Raw genomic sequence first — 22,105 nt, forward strand, 5'->3', positions numbered from 1 at the left:
CAGAGGGTGGTGGTGGTGGTGGTGGAGGGTTGTTTTTCAGACTGGAGGCCTGTGACTAGTGGAGTGCCACAAGGATCAGTCCACTACGTTTCATCATTTATGTAAATGATTTGGATGGGAGCATATGAGGTATGGTTAGTAAGTTGGCAGATGACACTAAAATTGGAGGTGAAGTGGACAGCAAAGAAGATTACCTCAGTTTACAACGGGATCTTGATCAGGTGGGTCAATGGGCTGAGAAGTGGCAGATGGAGTTTAATTTAGATGAATGTGAGGAGCTGCATTTTGGGAAAGCAAATCTTAGCAGGATTTATACACTTAATATAAGGTACTAGGGAGTGTTGCTGAACAAAGAGACCTTGGAGTGCAGGTTCATTGCTCCTTGAAAGCGGAGTCACAGGTAGATAGGATAGTGAAGAAGGCGTTTGGTATGCTTTCCTTTATTGGTCAGAGTATTGAGTACAGGAGTTGGAAGGTCATGTTGCGGCTGTACAGGACATTGGTTAGGCCACTGTTGGAATATTGAGTGCAATTCTGGTCTCCTTCCTATTGTAAAGATGTTGTGAAATTTGAAAGGGTTCAGAAAAGACTTACAAGGATGTTGCCAGGGTTGGAAGGAGGATTTGAGCTATATGGAGAGGCTGAATAGGCTGGGGCTGTTTTCCCGGAAGTGTCGGAGGCTGAGGACTGACCTTATAGAGGTTTACAAAATTATGAGGGACATGGATAGGGTAAATAGACAAAGTCTTTTCCCTGGGGTGGAGGAGTCCAGAACTAGAGGGCATAGGTTTAGGGTGAGAGGGGAAAGATATAAAAGAGATCTAAGGGGCAATTTTTTCACTCAGAGGATGGTAAGTGTATGGAATGAGCGGCCAGAGGAAGTGGTGGACGCTGGTACAATTGCAGCATTTAAAAGGCTTTTGGATGAGTATATGAATAGGAAGGATTTGGAGGGACATGGGCCGGGTGCTGGGAGGTGGGACTAGATTGGGTTGGGATAACTGGTCGGCATGGACAAGTTGGACCAAAGGGTCATTTCCGTGCTGTATGACTGTGACTCTTTAATCCCACTGTTAGTTGTTTCTTGTAAGTTTACCTGCAATCCTACCCTAACTTTCTACTTTACACTTCTAAGTACATTGTCCATTGCCTCTAACTTACTTCAGAATTCTCTTTGTCCATCTGCTATCCAGGCAGACTTGCCCTTTTGAAACCAATCGTCTTTTCACCTTATTCCCCATATTAGTTTTGTTGTTATTGTGTGACTAAAGATGTGAGAACAATAAATCCATCTATTTTGATTCATTATTTGACATGGGTTAATATCTTGTTCCCAAGCAAAGGAATCATAAAGCATTAATGTTTGCTGCATAATATCTTCATTTACCATTTTGATTTCATGTGTTAATTGATTAAAAATGATATGACTGCTGGGAAGCATATACATATGGATAATCAAAGCACCAACAACATACTTTGGTACACATACAAATATCAGAAATCAAACATTACATAAGTACTGAGTTCTAATCGGGCTTTAAAAATAATGGATGTACCTTATGAAAACTTCCAAAGAAAACTTTTTTAACTTCGGGTTGATTAAAAGTAACTTCTTGTAATTCACTCTTATAATCAAGATGAAAGTACTTCAGAGTTTGTTGGTTACCTGTAAGTTACATGGAATAACGAATTAAAATTATATTACTTTTAATGTAAAATTGGTGCTAATTAATATCAATTGTCAATATTTTTGAGATGTTTATTTCACAAAATTGTACACCCAGCTGCAAACGTTACTCTATGAAAAGGTGTTCTGCAAATTTGAGCCATGTTACTCTTTTTTTTCATTCTGATTCATCTCTTCATGAATTTCTGTTTACTCTCCCAACAGGGAAGGGTCCCTTTTATTAAATGGTTCCCTGCTGGAAGTATAAGTGAATCTTTAAAAAAAAATTACTTGTTTAATTTGAGTTCAAAAGCCTTACAGTTAAGCACCACTCCAACAAGAGGCTGAAAATCTTCATCTACTATCTGCCAAATGGCATATGGTTCTTTTGGAGTATTATGCAGTAATCGGAAGAGCAATGTAATCGTGTACTCTGGAGGTAGTCCTGTGGGGTGGATATTCCTACATTAAAAAAAAAGATAAATTCAAAAGAAGAACTCAGAAGTAAATGTTCTTTGATTATGTTTTTTAACAGTTGTATTTTAACTTACAAATGGAGGAGAAATATGAAGTATTTGCCCGATTAACTTTTGCCAAGTCCAATTCCCAACAATGCTCAGTCTTATGGAAAATCCATACTCAAGAATATCATGGCATGAAATGATGCAACTAAGTTCTGCACACCACAGTGAACTCATCATTTCAATCAAGGTTCTGCTAATTCCAGCTAGTTGTGCAGAGGATTGAAGGAGATACATATAAAGGTGGAAATACTCTCCAGACTGCATCGTGATTGTTATTGATACAATAATTTTACAATGTGTGTTAACTTGCTAGGGAGTTCTTTCTGAAAGTTTTTTTCATTAAATTCCTTTATTCCTGTTCAACATAGTCTCATTAACAAATGGCAAGTGTTCATTGCACATCCATAAAATTTCAACATTCTTGACTTTTGTTGTTGGGAATATTGATTGATTCAAGCTTCAGGGCAGCCAGTGGCTGAATTTAGCCAATAAGGAACATACATAACCTTTGATACGACATGGATTCAACAGCCATAAAACATGCCTTCACAGCATCCAGTTCTTTGCACAATGTGCGTTTTTGTTTGGGGGCAACATGGCATTCAGAATGCACATGCAAACTTCTGGTGTATGCTACACTGTAACTGGAGATCAGTTAGCTTAGTTGGCTGGATGGCTGATTTGCAAAGCAGACTAACATTGGCTGAGGTTGCCATGAGTTTAGTCTCTTTCTCAAGGCTGAGGTTACTCTCCTTCCCAACCTCTACCCTCATCTGTGACATGGTGACCCTGTTTTTTCTACTCAACAGGAAGCTTAGCCGCAAACATTTCAATGAGCAGGCAGTGCACGCAGTTTTGTCATGTCAGAAGCAATGGGCAATCTTACTGGCAAACTCACTTTTGTTTTCAGGCCCCATCCAATTTTGCCCCAGTGCATCTCAAGAAATTCTCACAAGGCTAATGAAAGCAAGCATTTCTGGGGACTGATGGGTGACCTTATGAAGTTTTTTAAAATCATGAGAGGCATAGGTAAGGTGAATAGCTGAAGTCTTTTTTCCCAGGATAGGGGAGTCCAAAACTAGAGGTGAGAGAAAAAAGGTTTAAAAGAGATCTGAAGGGCAACTTTATCACGCAGAGGGTGGTGCATGCATGGAACAAGCTGTCAGAAGAGGAGGTGGAGATTGGTACAATTACTACAATAGTTTAGAAGAATATGGGCCAAATGCTGGCAAATGGGACAACATCAGTTTAGGATACCTGGTTGGCATGGACGGGTTGATGAGAAGCCTCTACTTCCATGCAGTATAACTCTATGACTCCAAGATGTTACGACTAACTGTGCCTTGAAATTTTTAACCTGGTAAATGCTACTTCCAGATTCTATATAGATGATAAAATGATGACATTGGCATATCACACATAGACAATTTTTAAGAAAATTCCAATTGATGTCAACTAATGTAAACGCTCCATTATAATTTCTGAAAGCAATGGTAACTATTGGCACTTGCACATTACATTGAACCTTGACTGCAATCATTATATAGTTTTAAATTTGGGCTTTTCTTTAGAAGCAATTAGTATTTGACAAGGCAATAAGAACTGCATGGTTTAATAAACTTGGTATTAAAAATGGGGTATATTTAGCAATGATTAGATTTAAGTGGAGATGCTGGTTAAAGTATAAATTAATATAAAAAAGCATGAGAAATCACATACAAATTGAAACCGATACATATGAACAGAAATAATTGCATGTAGTTGAGAGCTGTTTCTATCGATTATGATGTAAAAGCCTCTGTTCAAAATCTAGACTTTGAGATGGGCTGAGACCTTACATTATAACAAAATCAACACACTAAATCTATTCTTTGATAGTGGTGAACAAAGCATTGTTAAAAAAAGAGAAAAGAAATCAAAGTGTTTTGTCCTCCAACATCCAATTTAATTGATCTGTCACGTTCGCTGTGTCATTCAACTGGGTAGCATAGAAGCTACAAACATTAACACAGAAGACCCTGTTCCTAGTAGGCTAAAGGAGTTGGATCCTACACTGTACTATTTTTGTTGAGGGAAGCATTATGGAAATTGCCAATTCTTGCTGCATTTGCCATAGCTATGCCATGACCAATCAAAATCAACCAGCTTGGTCTGAATTTATTTAATTAAAACTGAACAAACCCTTTCTGCTGCATTTCCATGTCAAATATGTTCCAATTAGTATACACTCTGTTTTCATACAGTCTAACATGATGCATTCTTGGTTTTTTGCCTGTCAGTCCTGATGAGTGCATGACATAAACCTTTAACGTCTTGTCTTTTATTCAGCAATATTTAAATGTAATATTGTTATCTTAAATTGTGTGTTATTTCTTAACTGTTCAAAATGTTATGTTAGGTCTCAGAAATGTTTGTTATGAAGAAAAACGTATTGAAATGATAATTTTAAAAATCTTAACTGGTTTACCAATCAATTGATGATAAACTGTTTGCATATATATTTTTCATCATTAGTATTTGAAAAACCATGTCACAATTAATATAGGCAGTTTCCAATGTACATTTTAGCATTTAAAAAAGCAGGAAGAAAGAATTGTGAATAGGGAGTGTACCACATGCAGTGTTACAATATATTTTAAAAATCTGGCTGTGCTTCTATGAGTCAAAAAGTGTGGTGCTGGAAAAGCACAGAAGGTCAGGTAGCATCCAAGGAGTAGGAGAGTCAACGTTTTGGGCATAAACCTTTCATCAGGAATGTGGTGGGGTGGGGGCCCAAGGGGACTGAGAGATAAATAGGACGGGGGTGGGGCTGGGGGTAAGATAGCTTGGAAGGTGATAGGTAGATGAAAGAGGTGGGTGATGGTGATAGATCAGAGCAGAAGGTGGTGTTTAATACAAGTTCAAAGGAAGAAGGAACACTGCTGTACAACACAATGTGTTATTTTGTTGTTCATGTGTAAGCGCCCCCCCTTTTAAGGCTAGCAATTCTACTGGAGTGAAAAGGGTAATTGCTATTGATAATGAAAATCATAACTACTTTGTTAGTGAGAAAATCAATGCTTTGCTTGAAGATATTGAGACTTCAATGTTTTCTGTTCAATGGAAATTACATAAAGTTTATCAAAGGTGAAGAAGAGAAAGCCAATCAGTTAGGCATAAAGCATCGTTCAGACGAGCAGTGACAAAGATGTGAGTGAGGGTTTCAACGATTTGTGTGCTGGGAAGGGATTGGAGGTGAACAACAATAAGATGTGTAAATGTGCTCTTGGGCATAGATGGAATTAGACTCTCATACTTACCTGGTGGTCTGTGTAAGCTGCGCATTTTCAAAAATGATATATGATGGTAAGCCTGTAAAGATGTCAAACTGCATAGAAACTCCTTCAAGTTCTGAATATTCCCTGACATCTAAGCCAAATGCCTCCATCATGTTAATTCCTATAAAAGATATATCAAACTATAATTGTGATACAAAACCAATTTTGGTCCATAATAAATTTGAGAAACCATCAGCATTTTATCCGACAAATAATCATTATTAATTCCAGAATGTTAGCATTTTCACTTCTGTAGAACTGAAAACAGCTGAATCAAAATAAATTACATAGACTTCATACCTGGCACGACTGTGTCCTTAATATTTATTAAGGGACAAGCTGAAAATAAGCATGAAAGATCAATTAATCAAAAATGACATCCTTCAAAAATATTTGCGAATGATTCACACAAAATTAAGTTGCTTTTGCTATGTAGATCAACTCAACAATTTTACTTACAACCACATCATCTATCAAATATATGACCAGTTACTATGAATTTAGTATGACTTGCTAAGGAAAGAAAACATGGCCAGTATAGTGAGTGGATTCTCTGTTCTTTGAAAACCTCTGTTGGATTTTTGGCAGTCAGCCGAACAAATGAACAGTATTACAACACTTCATTTAAAGGATAGCAGCTAAATACAATCTTTAAAGTATCCACCGAAAAGTTGGTGAAGTCCTGAAATTGAACCCACACTTATCTAAATAAACCGGAAATAATAATCAATTGAAAGAGATTAGATTACTTACAGCATGGAAACAGGCCCTTCGGCCCAACAAGTCCACACCGACCCGCCAAAGCACACCCACCCACACCCATTCCCCTACAGCTCACACTATTTAGCATAGTTTGCATAGCCAATTCACCTGACCTGCACATTTTTGGATTGTGGGAGGAAACCGGAGCACCCGGAGGAAACCCACACAGACACGGGGAGAATGTGCAAACTCCACACAGTCAGTTGCCTGAGGTGGGAATTGAACCCGGGTCTCTGGCGCTGTGAGGCAGCAGTGCTAACCACTGTGCCACCGTGCCGTGGTAGGAGTTAGAAAACTGATTCAATAATCATACATATCTTTCATTAACCACCAGTTTTAATTGCCACTCCGATAATGAATTTTTTAGGTTGGAAGAATTAGTAACACAAACTTATAGAAATCAAGCAAAAAAAAGGGAAGCCCTTTCAAGATTGTGCAAGTAGGTCAAGTGTTAACGTTATAAATATTTTAGCTTTATAGAACATAGAACATAGAAGAATACAGCGCAGTACAGGCCCTTCGGCCCTCGATGTTGCGCCGATCAAAGCCCACCTAACCTACACTAACCCACTATCCTCCATATACCTATCCAATGCCCGCTTAAATACCCATAAAGAGGGAGAGTCCACTACTGCTACTGGCAGGGCATTCCATGAACTTACGACTCGCTGAGTGAAGAACCTACCCCTAACATCAGTCCTATATCTACCCCCCCTTAATTTAAAGCTATGCCCCCTTGTAATAGCTGACTCCATACGTGGAAAAAGGTTCTCACTGTCAACCCTATCTAACCCCCTAATCATCTTGTACACCTCTATCAAATCACCCCTAAACCTTCTTTTCTCCAATGAAAACAACCCCAAGTGCCTCAGCCTTTCCTCATAGGATCTTCCTACCATACCAGGCAACATCCTGGTAAACTTCCTCTGCACCCGTTCCAGTGCCTCCACATCCTTCCTATAGTATGGCGACCAAAACTGCACACAATATTCCAGATGCGGCTGCACCAGAGTCTTATACAACTGCAGCATGACCTCAGGACTCCGGAACTCAATTCCTCTACCAATAAAATCCAGTACGCCATATGCCTTCTTCACTGCACTATTTACCTGGGTGGCAACTTTCAGAGATCTGTGTACATGGACACCAAGATCCCTCTGCTCTTCCACACTACCAAGTATCCGACCATTAGCCCAGTAATCCATCTTTTTGTTACTCTTACCAAAGTTACTCTTACACTTAGCTACATTGAACTCCATTTGCCACCTTTCTGCCCAGCTCTGCAGCTTCTTTATATCCTGCTGTAACCTGCCATATCCTTCCTCACTGTCTACAACTCCTCCGACTTTCGTATCATCCGCAAACTTGCTCACCCAACCTTCTAACCCTTCCTCCAGGTCATTTATAAAAATGACAAACAGCAATGGTCCCAAAACAGATCCTTGCGGAACACCGCTAGTGACGGCACTCCAAGATGAACCTTTGCCATCAACTACTACCCTCTGTCTTCTTCCAGAGAGCCAATTCCTAATCCAAACCTCCAACTCACCCTCAATGCCATATCTCTGTATTTTCTGCAGTAGCCTACCATGGGGGACCTTATCAAACGCCTTACTAAAATCCATATATACCACTTCTACCGCTTTCCCCTCATCTACCTCCTTAGTCACCTTCTCAAAGAATTCAATAAGGTTTGTGAGGCACGACCTGCCCTTCACAAAACCATGCTGACTATCCTTGATCACATCATTCTTATCCAGATGTGCATAAATCCTATCCCTTACAATTCTCTCTAAGACTTTGCCCACAACAGAAGTGAGACTCACTGGCCTATAGTTACTAGGATTATCCCTACTCCCCTTCTTGAACAAGGGAACCACGTTTGCTAGCCTCCAGTCCTCTGGCACTACTCCTGTCGACAAAGAGGACACAAAAATCAAGGCCAATGGCTCTGCAATCTCCTCCCTTGCTTCCCAGAGAATCCTAGGATAAATGCCATCAGGCCCAGGGGACTTATCTATTTTCACCCTTGCCAGAATTTCCAACACCTCTTCTCTACATATCTCAAAGCCATCCATTCTACTTATTCGTGCCTCAGTATTCATATCGACAACAATGTCCTGTTCCTGAGTGAATACTGACGAAAAGTATTCATTCAGCGCCTCCCCAATCTCTTCAGCCTCCACACGCAACTTCCCATTACTATCCTTGATTGGACCTATTCCTTTCCTAGTCATTCTTTTATTCCTAACATACCTATAGAAAGCCTTTGGGTTTTCCCTAATCCTACCAACTAAGGACCTTTCATGTCCCCTCCTTGCTGCTCTTAGCTCTCTCTTCAGGTCCTTCCGGGCTACCTTATAACTCTCAATCGCCCCTATTGAACCTTCACGCCTCATCTTTACAAAGGCCGCCCTCTTCCATTTAACAAGGGATTCCAACTCCTTATTAAACCACGGCTCCCTCACACGACCCTTTCCTCCCTGCCTGATAGGTACGTACTTGTCAAGGACACTCAATAGTTGCTCCTTGAACAAGTTCCACATATCAATTACGCTCTTGCCTTGGAATCTACTTTTCCAATCCACACATCCTAAGTCATGCCTCAACGCATCATAATTTCCCTGCCCCCAGCTATAACTCTTGCCCTGTAGTACACACTTATCCCTCTCCATCACTAGAGTAAAAATCACCGAATTGTGGTCACTGTCCCCAAAGTGCTCACCTACCTCTAGTTCTAATACCTGGCCTGGTTCGTTACCCAGAACCAAATCCAGTATGGCCTCACCTCTTGTTGGCTTATCTACATATTGTGTCAGGAAACTCTCCTGCACACATTGCACAAACACTGAACCATCTAACGAACTTGAGCTATAGCTTTCCCAATCAATATCAGGAAAGTTAAAGTCTCCCATAACAATCACCCTATTACTGTCACTCTTCTCCTGAATCATCTTCGCAATCCTTTCTTCAACGATTCTAGGACTATTAGGAGGCCTGTAAAAGACTCCTAACAGGGTGACCTCACCTCTTCTATTCCTAACCTCAACCCAAACTACCTCAGATGGCAAATCCTCGTCCATCTTCCTTTCCACCGCTGTAATACTTTCTGATTCTTTCTATCTGATTCATGTGTATAACCCACTCAATTACTTCACTTATAAAATATAACTTACTTAAATATAAAATATTAGAAGAAAACGGATTCAGTGGGTTTCACTTTCTGGTTTTCTGTCTATGTCACTTCAGTGAGTTTGGCTGTTTACCCCCTTTGACATCATTGCCACTGAACACTTGGAGGCCCCTTTGACAGGTCATTGTATTCAAATAGTCATCAAGAAATGATAAAGCTGCTCTTCAGAGGTTACTGGCTCAGTGAGGGGAGTTTCAATTAGCTTATTGATGAGCACCATTACTTTCCTGCAAACTATGAAATCCAGCTCATCATATGTGATTTAATATCCACAGTCTGGAACTTCAGTCAATGGGACTTCACATCACAACCTCAGATACAACCTCAATGCACTCAACTTGTAGGTAGAAGATTGCACAAGATACAAAGACATACTCTGAATTATTAAATGGGAAGCTTTACACGCGGAGAACCAATTTGTAAATATCGGAATAGATACAAGTTAATCTGAATATGCCAAGTAAAACTGCATTAAGCCTTTAATAGTTAAATATGTATCACAGATCATCTTAAAGTGGTGAACTCAACTTTCTTAAAGGTTCCAAAGTTTTGTGTCTCCTGTCATGGTAACACACATGCAGTGTGGGAAAGTACTTACTTGTAGAGACAATCTGACAAATGGATGAGATAAATTTGTTTCCAACAGCACTTAAATCATCAAAATCATTTACATGCCATACAGTTCTCATGCTAGGTGTGACTGCAATTTCATTAATTTTGTCCTCATCAGCATCATCGACGCCAAGAATAAAGGTAAAGAAGCCTGTATAAAAACATTGAAATGAACTTTACAATGATATAACTAACGACACAGATATTCTCTGATGCCAACCGTGCACTACCTACATTATCCTTAGTACAAATTAAATGACTTGTCATTTATAACAAACTGGATACAAATATTGTTAATATCTATCACAAGCCAGGTGCCACACATTTTACAGAAGCAAAATAATGTTAACGATGAAGATTAAAAAAACCCATCAGAAATCTGCAGCCTGAAATGTACAAGCTGACAGCAGTGCCCCTGCTATGTCAATAATTACTTGGCATTATCCACTTAGACCATCGTCCTACTTGAATAGTGGCTTTAAAGGGACAGAACAGGTAATTAACTAAATATTGGAATCGTGCATCAGATGCCATACATCTCATAAATAACATCACATGGGATCTAGTAACACACACTGAGTTCACATTGGCTGATTCAAGGAGGAATAATAATTCTTCAGTTAGCTGAGTTGGCTGGATGGCTGGTTTGAGATGCAGAGTGATGCCAACAGTGTGAGTTCAATTCCAACATTGGCTGAGATAACAAGGAAGGACTTTCCTTCTCAATCTCTTCCCTCACTTGAGGTGTGGTGACCTTCAGGTTAAACCACCACCAGCCATCCCTCTCTAACAAGAGGGAAGCCCAATGGCTTGGTAGGAGTATGGTAACTTTACATTTTTAATGACAACTGATAATTATGAGCATAATTATCATGCTGTGTAGCATGATGCTACCAGATCACATGAAACGCGAACCTGAATGTTTGGTTTTAGAGGTGTCCACCATTACACTTGCCTCTATATAGTATACATATACTTCATAAAAGTTGGCAAAGTTCACTGAACATCAGGATGTGAACTACCTTCTATCAATAACCCAGACATGATCTTAGTACACACAATTCACATCACTGAGTGATGGTTGTCTGTCACATCACCTTTCAATCCTAACTCCTGCAGCGTTTGATGTATTTCATCCAGTATGGTCCCACGAGTGATCACAATCAAAATTTTGTGAACACCGCGCCTCCTCAGTGTTTCTTCTTTGGAAAAAGGATCATTGGATGGTCTGCTACCTTTGACTATAAAAGAAAATTAAATAGCATGTGAATGAGAAGTTAAGAAGTTTAAGAGAGCAAGGAAGACAATGTCTCAGAAGGTCACACACGCGAAGACAAATAAAGTGTTTTCATATGACAGAGGTACCTATTAGAGAGTAAAGATATTAAAAGAGAATGAAGGTTAGTGAATTTGGGTTAAAAAGAGACAAGTTCCCAATTTCAAAATGGGAATAAAAAACATTTTCTGAAAGTAAAGCATTGGATTAGACTCTCAACTTATTAAGGGTATCTGTCCGAGGTAAAAATTTCAGTTTATCTAAATCTACTAAAATTAAACACATCATAATCTATGATTCATAAAAGCATAAAATAATTCCTTTAATTGTACTTTCTGGATACAACACTAATTTTTCTGTCAGATATACTGATATATTTCAGCCAGAGTGTAGGATTGGTACCATGATTGTACTCCTGAATGAAAAAGCATCTGGCAAAAAATTAGTCAGGTTCTTTAATAGATCATGTAAGGAATATAAAAGGTGTTGGGACCATCAAAATTAACTCACCTAATAGAAGCAGATTCAGTAATAACATTTAGAATGTCGTTAGATACATCATTGGAAGAAACACATTTTGAGTCTACAGGAAACAGTATTAATTGGGTTGCTTCAGCACAGACTCAAAGACTCACACTCAGATATCTACAGCACAGAAGGAGCCCATTTAGCCCATCATGTCTACATGGGTCAACAAAGATATGACTACTCTGATCCCATTTTTCAAATTTTGGCCCATAGTTTTGGAGGCTATTGTAATGTAAAAGAATATCTAAATAATCTGCAGCGTTGACAGTTTCTAACTCAATCCCCTTTCAGATAGTGAGTTTCAAACTCCCAACACCTTCTGGATGAAAAATAAATTCTTCTCAACTCTCTTCTGACCTCTGACCTTAAATCTATATCCCTGAGTTATTGACCCCTCTCCAAATGGATAAAGTGCCTTCCTATCTATCCTATGCCTTTCAAACTTTGTTCATGTCTGTCAGGTCCATTCTCTGCCTTCTCTGCTCCAAGTAACCTCAGCATATCCAATTTTCTTCCTAACTCACACCCTCCAGCCCAGGCAACACAATGGAAAATCTCATCTGCACCCTCTCTAGTGCAATCATATCCTTCCTATAAAGTGGTAACCTGAACTGTACACAGTACTTCAGTTAAGGTCTAATGAGCATTTTATACAGTTCCAGCATAAACGTCTTGCTCTTGTACTCCATGCTTTGGCTACTAAAACAAGTATACCTTATGCCTCCTTAATCACCTTACCCATCTGCCCTGCTACCTTCAGTCATTTGTGGATATGCACCCTCTGATCTTCAGCACTTTCCAAGGTCATACGAATTATGGTGTAATCTCTTACCTATTAACCCACCCGAAATGTATTACATCATACTTTTCTCTGTGAATTCCATGACACAGGCAGAATGGACTTAACGGCCTTCTTTACAATATCATTCTAATGACACTGGATGATAAAATAAAATTTCTATATTTCCTCATTCCAAAAACAAAGATTTTCAAACGCAATGTTATAATTAACTATTTAATTTTTATAAGTACACAAAACAGTAACTCAGACAATTTTAAGTCATGGATCTATTATTGTGACCTATCTACAGTGTTTTTACCTGTATTAGAATCAGTTCCTCTGTAAGGTATGTCATAGATTGCTCCCAGTAACTTCTCTTTACTGCCAAAGGAGCCATACTGAATTTCATTCCTCATGCGATCATTAAACTGATTCACCGACACCTGTAAAAACCATCAGTGCACTGGAAATAAAATTCTATGTTTCTCGTGTTTGATATAGAAATAAAAGACGTGCAATGTTGATAAACAGTTATACATGCTATTTAATTATTTTTGTTCTTAATGGGCATAAGCTAACAATTTCCTGTTCTCCTGCTATTAACAATTTTAGTGTAAGAGCTTTATACAGAAAACGTGACTGCAATTTCAATGAAGCTTGTGAACAAACTTAGAACAGAGAACATAATATACAAAAGAAATGCACAAGAAATCAGAACATTTTGGAGTCCGATAGCAAACATTACCTGTATTCCATCTGGGCCAATTTTGTCAAAAACACTAATGCTATCGTACAAAAATGCAATGATCTTCTTGAAATTCATTCCTCCTACAGACCTGGATCCATCGATTATAAAGTTTAAATCGGCTGTAATATCATGGCAAGCTATTGAAGAAAGGAAGAATTATGGTATGCTACCAGGCATAATTAAACAAAGTCACAAAACACTTACAAAATCAAAAGCTTGAAGGTTTATTTTATTGACCTAGAGCCAGCAGGTTAATATAGAAAAAGATTGCTGACTTGGATTAGACTGAAGATTTGAAGGATATCTTCATCCATTTTGTGGCCAATTAAAACCAAACATTGATTATAATGAATTTTCAAAGGCACGTTTAAAATTTTGCTAGAAATACTAGACAAAGGAATCTTTGTAATTATTGGCATGATGTCACTGTAGAGGTAACAGCAAACACAAAACTCAATTACTGCCTTCAAATCGTTGTCAATTTTGCTTATTTAACGTGAGTGGGTTTAGATTTTCGACTGTAAAAATGAATGACCTGATTATAATCCTGCCTATTTGACAGATAGGGGAGGGACGATGATTAAAATTGTATAAACCATAAATTTAAAGGTCCAAGGATATCATTCTCTTCCTGGCAAGATTTGACGGCTAATCAGGACATGGGCTCAGCGCTGGAACTCTAAGTGAAATCTGGCAATAGACAAGATCATTGCCAGAAAAAACACAAGCACGTCTGATATTTAATTTACAAAGCATTTTTTAAAAAAGGTTGCTTGCCTGAATGTGAGCCAGGAGGAACAGAAGTGCACAGCTGTATACTGTACCCTTCCCTTCACCCTCCCCCCACCCTATCAGTTCTCCCCATCCTCTGATCACTCCAGATTCTCCATGTACCTCCCACAACACCCACATGAAGGGCTATTTTTGGTGACACCAATGGTCCAAAATTTAAATTCATGCTTTGTTGGCATACCGCCTTACCTTAAATATTGCAGAGAGAAGAAAATCAGAAAGAAAATTACAATATTTTGAAATGAAAGTAGCTGTCATGCTGGACCTCTATTTTAAAGTACACAAGGGAGACCAGTATATCTGACAGCCAATTTTACTGATTTTTCTTTCTCGGACCTAAGGCTTAGGGCCTAATGTCGGAGGCCTATTCAATTAAACCCAGAATTTATAGGGAGAAACCAATTTCCCCTCTGCAGTTTCTGTCTAATCTCTCCCATCCTTTCATAACCTTCAAATTCTTCACAAAATCACAATGGAATGTCTTCATTACTTAAAAAAAACAACCTCAGTGTTTCAAATTCAGTTTCTGCATTAACAAGCTTACTTTGCAGCCATAAATTTCCAGCAAGCAAGCCATCCCTTTTCATATTACTGAACAATAATAATAGGAATGACAAGTAACAGTTTGCCTTCATTTTTAATGAAAAATTACTTTGGAGAGATTTTACCATGCTGACTTCATATAAACAGTTACATCCTGTTTAAAACAACTTTTCCCAAAATACATGACTTACACATTGGCCTGCTGCCCATCTGATTTCATTCCCCTCCTCCCCACTGCTCGAACAAACATGCACAATACAACGGGAAGTAAAACCTGTTGACTGTAAACTTACAGAAGAAAAAGAATCAGAAACAGTGGAGCCTGGAGACAGGGAGGTAAATTGACTGTGACAATAAGAGAGGGGAAGACGTAAAAAGAAAAGAGACACAAATGTAGAATGAGAAAAGGGAATAAAAATGAGAGAGGGAAAAACAGAAACTCTTCTGTCACAAATTTAACAGAAACCTCCCCATGCATTTGCAAGTCTGGTAGGGAGGTCCCATAAAATTCCCACCACCCTTCCACTGTGCGTTATTTGTCTGCAATTTTATATTCATTTCATTCATTTTGATGCTTTTAAAAAAGCATTGGAAATTCTACATACAGATATGGTGGGGTGAGGGAGGGGGGGTGAGCATTTGCGAGATTAGAACAGCACTAAAGGGGAGGTGTCTGAGAGTTCAACACACCAACATGGTGACATAACTCCACAGAGGCTGGTATCCCATCACCAAGTCACCTCATATTTACACATGGAAAATCCTTGACACTGTTCCAGTTCCTTCTGGCCCAGAATCAATAGGACCTGTGGCACTCCTGCTGATATCTGTCAGTCAGAGCTCCCTGATAGGGACTGTTAACCTGGCCCAACCAGGAAACTCCAAGATCCACCTGACTGATCTCATTACAATCACTACAGAGAGGACAGGGCCAAGAGCTTGAAGGTTGTGTGAGAGGGAAAGTGGAATGAGAACTGGGGCTGGAGCTGGGACTATGAATCAACCACATTCAGAAAAAAATAAACAGCGACATTACAAAGAAAGATGAAAGTTATTGTTGCCTCAAGGTACAACCTGGAGGTGTAACGTTGTACAAGGAGGTGTGAATTTTGAAACATCCAAGAGTGAAACAGGGGAAAAATGTTTTTGTTCAGTGGAACTGTGGGCCAGTGCTATATGAGTAATGACCTTGCAAAGTATGGCCAGGTAAATATTTCACCGTCCAGTCTTTAACATTTGAATTAAGTAGTGTTTAAAATACAAAACGTTATCTAAAATCCTGGTTAAAAATGCAATATTCTTGAAATTAGAGAAAGTAAATCTAAGGAGAGTAATTTAACAGTTAATCACATCAGAGTAGCACAGCCACATGGAATGTTTCAGCTGTGTCATATGGGAGGTCAGTGATATTTCCAATGTCCAGGGTGACCACATGTGCAGGAAGTGTCTCCAGCTGTAACTAATCAAATTCTATATTTTGGATCCAGAGAAGTGGCTGGAGTCACTGTGAAGTATCCGCAGACTGAGGTCTTTGTGGTTTGCAGATATAGAAAGGAGATCATACTGCAGGTATATAGTTCACAAGCAGAAAGGGAGTGAGAGACCATCAAAGAGTGGAAAAGCACCAGACATGTAATTCAGGGTATCCACACCCTCTCCAATAGATTTTCCATTTTGAATACTGCTGGGAACAATAGCTTCTCATGTGAGTGCAATGAGACCCAAGTCCATGGCACCGTGAATGGCTCAGATGCACAGGGGAGGTGCAGACGGAATCAATAGTGATAGAGGTTCTATTGTAAGGGCAATAGACATTTGTTTCTGGGGCCATAGATGCAACATTAGCAGGATACATTGCCTCCCTGGTGCCGCAGTAAGGACATCACTGAGTGGCTGCAGGACATTCTGAAGCGGGAGGATAATTAGCTAGAGTTTGTTGTTCATGACAAAACCAATGATTAAAAAAATGAGAAATTATGTCCTGCAAACAAAATAGACAGGGCTAAGAAATAAATTTAAAAGCAAGAATCTCAGGACTACTCCCAGTGCTGGGGCGAACAGGAACAGAACAACTGACTGGATGAACATGTTAAAGGAGACAAATCTAAAGGTTACATACCTGACCGCATGGAACAAACATAGATAAATTAACAATGCAAAAACCTGAAAGCTCTTACAATATAACTACAATTATGAAGACAGACTGCAAGGTGATCAAGGCTGTGAATGAGTATCCAAGTGAGTATTCAATTTTTTGGAAAAACAGGGATAAAGGAAAATTGAGATGCCATTTTTAGTAAAGGACAATCTATGTAATAATGAGAAAGGATATCAATTCAGAAAATGCAGAAGCAGTGTGGAGCTAAGAAGCATCAAGAGACAAAAAACATTTTGAGTTCTCTACTTGCCTCCAACCAATAATGGTATTTAACAGGAAAATGGAATTGCAGTTAACAGGGGTTCTAAAGTAATTATGGGTGACTTTAATCGACATATACACTGGACAAACAACATTAACAATAATTCTGTAATCGATAAATTCCTGTTGTATGTACAAGATTATTTTCAAGATCAAATGCACTGAGGAATGAACTAGGGAACAAGCTCGCTTAGATTTGGAATTGAGCATTAGAATGGTGAGTTAGTCATTTTGTCGTACAGGAACCTTTTAGGAAGGGTGACCTTTTACATGGTGTAATTCTTCACTGCAATGGGAAGTGAAGTAGTCTAGTCTAAAACTAAGGTCCTAAATTGAAACAATGACTACGTGAGGGGTGTGTTGGCGACCGAATCAAAAGGCAAAACTGTGAATATGTAATGACTGATATTTATGGAAGAAGCACATGTGAAGTAAACATCATTTGTTTTAGGCACAAAATAAAAAGTGACCCAACCAGCCTTGCTGCACACTGACTGCATGATTCCCAGCCTCTGACCTGCTTTTGTAAACAATATATGGCAAGTCCAGCTTAATTTTGGGTCAATGGTAATTCCCAGGATGTTGATTGTGGTGAACTCAGTGATGGTTATACCATTGATAGTCAAGGGATGATAAATACAAGGAGAAAGTGACGACTGCAGATGCTGGAGTACCAGAGTTGAAAAATGTGGTGCTGGAAAAACACAGCAGGCCAGGCAGCATCCGAGGAACAGGGGAATCGACGTTTCGGGCATTAACCCTTCTTCAGGAATGAGGCTGGTGTGCCAAGCGGGCTGAGATAAAGGGTAGGGGGGAGGGAATTTGGGGGAGGAGTGCTAGGAATAGCTTCAGGGCAGAGGAGATTACCTGGGGGGTGCAGTGAGAAACGGACTCACTGAGATCCTTGTAGAGGGAGGAGGAGAGCTTCTTAAGGTAGGTATCCTTGCAAGAGGATTCGCAGTAGGTTAAGATCAACTAGGAGAAATTGAGGACTGCAAATGCTGGGGTACCAGAGTTGAACAGAATACTCCAGCATCTGCAGTCCTCACTTTCTCCTAGTTGATCTTAATCTACTGCGAATCCTCTTGCAAGGATACCTACCTTGAAGAAGCTCTCCTCCTCCCTCTACAAGGATCTCAGTGAGTCCCTCTCTCACTGCACCCCCCAGGTCATCTCCTCTGCCCTGAAGCTAATCCCAGCGCCCCTCCCCCAAATTCCCTCCCCTTACCCTTTATCTCAGCCCGCTTGGCACACCAGCCTCATTCCTGAAGAAGGGCTTATGCCCGAAACATCAATCCCCCTGCTCCTCGGATGCTGCCTGGCCTGCTGTGTTTTTCCAGCACCACATTTTTCAACAGATGATAAATACTATCTTTTGAAGGTGGTCATTGCTTGGCACTTGTGTGACACGAATGTCACTTGCCACCTATCATCTCAAGCCTGAACATTGTCCAGGACTTGCTGCATTTGGGCATTCACTGCTTCAATATCTGAGGTTTTAGTCACAGTATTGAGTACAGGAGTTTGGAAGTCATGTTGCGGCTGTACAGGACATTGGTTAGGCCACTGTTGGAATACTGAATGCAATTCTGGTCTCCTTCCTATCGGAAAGATGTTGGTAAACTTGAAAGGGTTCAGAAAAGACTTACAAGGATGTTGCCAGGGTTGGAGGATTTGAGCTACAGGGAGAGGTTGAAAAGGCTGGGGCTGTTTTCCCTGGAGCATCGGAGGCTGAGGGGTGGCCTTATAAAGGTTTACAAAATCATGAGGGGCATAGATAGGATAAATACACAAATTCTTTTCCCTAGGATGGGGGGAGTCCAGAACTAGAGGGCATAGGTTTAGAGTGAGGGAGTATAGATATAAAAGAGACCTAAGGGGCAAATTATTCACAGAGAAGGTGGTACATGTATGGAATGAGCTGCCAGAGGAGATGGTGGAGGCTGGTACAATTGCAACATTTAAAAAGCATATGGATGGGTATATGAATAGGAATGGTTTGGAGGGATATGGGCCAGGTGCTGGCAGGTGGGACTAGATTGGGTTGAGATATCTGGTCAGTATGGACAAGTTTCCATACTGTACATCTCTATGACTCTATGAGAGAGAAATAAAATCCTACAGATGCTGGAATCCAAGATAAACAAGCAGGAGGCTGGAAGAACACAACAATCCAGTCTGCATCAGAAGGTGGAGAAGTCAATGTTTTGGGTGTAACCCTTCTTTAGGACTGGGGGTGGGTGTAAACATCTGAGGAGTCCTGAATGGTGCTGAACATTGGGCAATCAACAGCAAACATTCCCAATCTGACCTTATGATGAAGGAGCTGAGGATGGTTGGATTGGGGAAACTACCTTGACAAACTCGCACAGAGATGTCCTAGAGCTGACCAACCACCACAACCATCTTCCTTTGTGCCAGGTGTATTTTCCCCAGAGAGTTTTCCCCCTGATTTCCACTAACTCCAGTTTTGTTAGAGCTCCTTGATGCTACAGTCCAACAAATGTAGCCTGTCCCTCTCATTTCCCCTCTGGAATCTGGCTCTTTTATCCATGTTTGAACCAAGGCTGTAATGAAGTCAGGAGCTGAGTGGAACTCAAACTGGGCGTCACTGAGCAGGTTATTGCTGAGCAGGTGCTGCTTGACAGCACTGTTGATGACAGCCTCCATCACTTTACTGATGATCAAGAGCAGACTGATGGTGCATAACTGGCTGAGATGGATTTGTCCTGCTTTTTGCATACAGGACATACCTGTGCAATTTTCAATATTGTCAGGTAGATGCCAGTATTGTAACTGGACTGGAAGAGCTTGGATAGGGGAGCGCAAGTTCTGGGGCACAAGTTTTCAGTGCTAGTGGGTAACATTGGCAGAGCCCATAACGTTTGCAGTATCCAATGCCTGAAACCGTTTCTTGATGTTATGTGGAGTGAGTGAAATTGGCTGAAGAACGATATCTATGATACAGGGGAGTTCTAGAGGAGGCCAAGATGGATTATCCACTTCTGGCTGAAGTTTGTTGTGCATATACCAGCCTTATGTTTCGCACTGATGTACAGAGCTCCACTATTAATGATGGAATGGCAAGCTTGTCTTATGAAGACAGATGGGATCCATAAGGCATGTATTTACTGGAGTTGAGAAGAGGTGATCTCATTGAAACATAAAATTCTGACAGGGCAGGCAGACTGGATGTAGGGAAAATGATTCCCCTATGGGGCTGGTGATATTGTGGAGGCATCTAGAACGAGGAGTCACATTTTCAGGATGCTGAGTAAGCTATTTAGGCCTCAACCAAGGAGAAACCTTTTCGCTCAGAGGATGGTGAACCTTTGTAGTCCTCTACTACAAAAGGTTACAGAAGCCAACTCTCAGAATACACTTAATAAAGAAATAAATTGCAAGATACAAAGTGTCAAGGGGTATGAGGAGAGCACAAGAGTATGATTTAAGACAGAGGATAAGCAATTACCATAGTGAATGGTGGAGCAGACTCAATGGATGATCATTGGAATGGAATATAAATTTTAAGTGTGCATTCTTCAATTGTGAAAGCTATTAACTGCTTCAGATATACATTTATTAACAAACAACCGAGCTTTAATTTTGAGGAGTCAGTCAGTTTGAAAGTCAGTACGAAGTCAAATAAAGTCAATTAGACCTCAACACTGTCTAATTCTGGTGATGGTGTTGAGAACGTTTAACATTATCAGATACACTGCATGTGTTTGTGCAGATTTCAGCATTGCTGCAGCAATAAGGATAATCCAAGGAGAATTAATGGCTTTGATACAAATGAGATGGAAATCCTTGAGAAGCTAAAACAGCTCAAAACAAATAACAGTAGGGGGATGGATTGTATTAATCTCGAAGTATTAAAGCTGATAATGATTCTTGAATCATTGAAGGTCATTATGAGAGAATTGGACTCAAATGAAGATACTAATGTTCTTGGAATAGGCTGATTCACTGCCTAATTTCAAAGGGGCAGTAAAATAATGGATGCAACTGTATAAGTAAATGTGAGGATTACCTTTGCAATAACAGCTTTTAACATACATTCAAACAAGTACATCCTGACATATTTGAACCTGTGACATGCCAAATGCCAGTGGGGGTGGGGAGGCCCAACTTTGGGTCTTCCATCAGATTCCAAAGGCCTTTCACATAGTAACGGTGACAATTTCAAAGCTGTGGGAACTCAGGGTAAATGTGTGGATTTGATAACAACTCATCTAACATGGGACTAATGGCCAGGAGTTCTTCCTCACAAGAAAATTGTTACTGACTGACATGAAAAAAATCCCAAGTTTTGTTGAGGACACAAATGGACAACAACTGGGGCATCATAAGGTCTTCCTGGATCGGGGATAAAATAGGCTGAATGGCATTCCTCATTGATATATTTTCCAAAGTTTATCTAATACCAATGGCAGATTCATGGCCCTGGTGAATTTGCCACTTTGGATATTTAAGTGCTGCACATCAAGGCAGGAAAGAGTTCCCATAAAGTACTGACAGCTCTCAGTGTGAGCTGTTGGTTCCAATGATCTGTAACCCAGGAGATTAAGTACCATTAACATTAGGAAAGCCAACAGGCATTTCAAAGATATTGCTTCTTAATTTTCTTGGTGATTTGTTTCTGTTGATTGATCAGAACTAAATTTGCTGAATCACTGGCAACAGATAACTATTATTTGAGCAAAACGAATCATAATAAGCTTCTGGCTCAGTCAAATCATGGCCTCCAAAGAGCAACGTCACCACCTAGTGGTTCAAATGGCTGAAAAAGCACTTTTGAACACAACTTGAATGGTACAGCTGCAGGTTTGAGATTTTCAATGAGACGTTCTTATGACAGCAGCTGATGTGCAAAAATATAGATTGATATCTAAACGGTGGGTTGAACATCTGTCCCACTTTTGCAAAATCACATTTATTTCA

General features: G+C 39.9%; 1 protein-coding gene across 2 annotated transcripts in view; it reads right to left on the reverse strand.

Annotated features, from left to right (window-relative positions):
- The window catches only part of LOC140463034 (collagen alpha-1(XIV) chain-like), a 186,691-nt gene that overhangs the window by 50,786 nt on the left and 113,800 nt on the right, over nucleotides 1-22,105 (reverse strand). For both annotated transcript variants that reach the window (XM_072556643.1, XM_072556644.1), the window contains exons 26-33: nucleotides 13,405-13,544; nucleotides 12,979-13,102; nucleotides 11,172-11,315; nucleotides 10,061-10,225; nucleotides 5,808-5,846; nucleotides 5,490-5,628; nucleotides 1,986-2,128; nucleotides 1,557-1,666 (exon numbers count right to left, since the gene is read on the reverse strand). In XM_072556643.1, coding sequence (XP_072412744.1) covers nucleotides 1,557-1,666; nucleotides 1,986-2,128; nucleotides 5,490-5,628; nucleotides 5,808-5,846; nucleotides 10,061-10,225; nucleotides 11,172-11,315; nucleotides 12,979-13,102; nucleotides 13,405-13,544 — 1,004 coding nt within the window. The remainder of the gene's footprint in view (nucleotides 1-1,556; nucleotides 1,667-1,985; nucleotides 2,129-5,489; nucleotides 5,629-5,807; nucleotides 5,847-10,060; nucleotides 10,226-11,171; nucleotides 11,316-12,978; nucleotides 13,103-13,404; nucleotides 13,545-22,105) is intronic.

Source organism: Chiloscyllium punctatum, chromosome 37, assembly GCF_047496795.1.
Source record: "Chiloscyllium punctatum isolate Juve2018m chromosome 37, sChiPun1.3, whole genome shotgun sequence".
In the NCBI taxonomy this organism is placed as follows: Eukaryota; Metazoa; Chordata; class Chondrichthyes; order Orectolobiformes; family Hemiscylliidae; genus Chiloscyllium; species Chiloscyllium punctatum.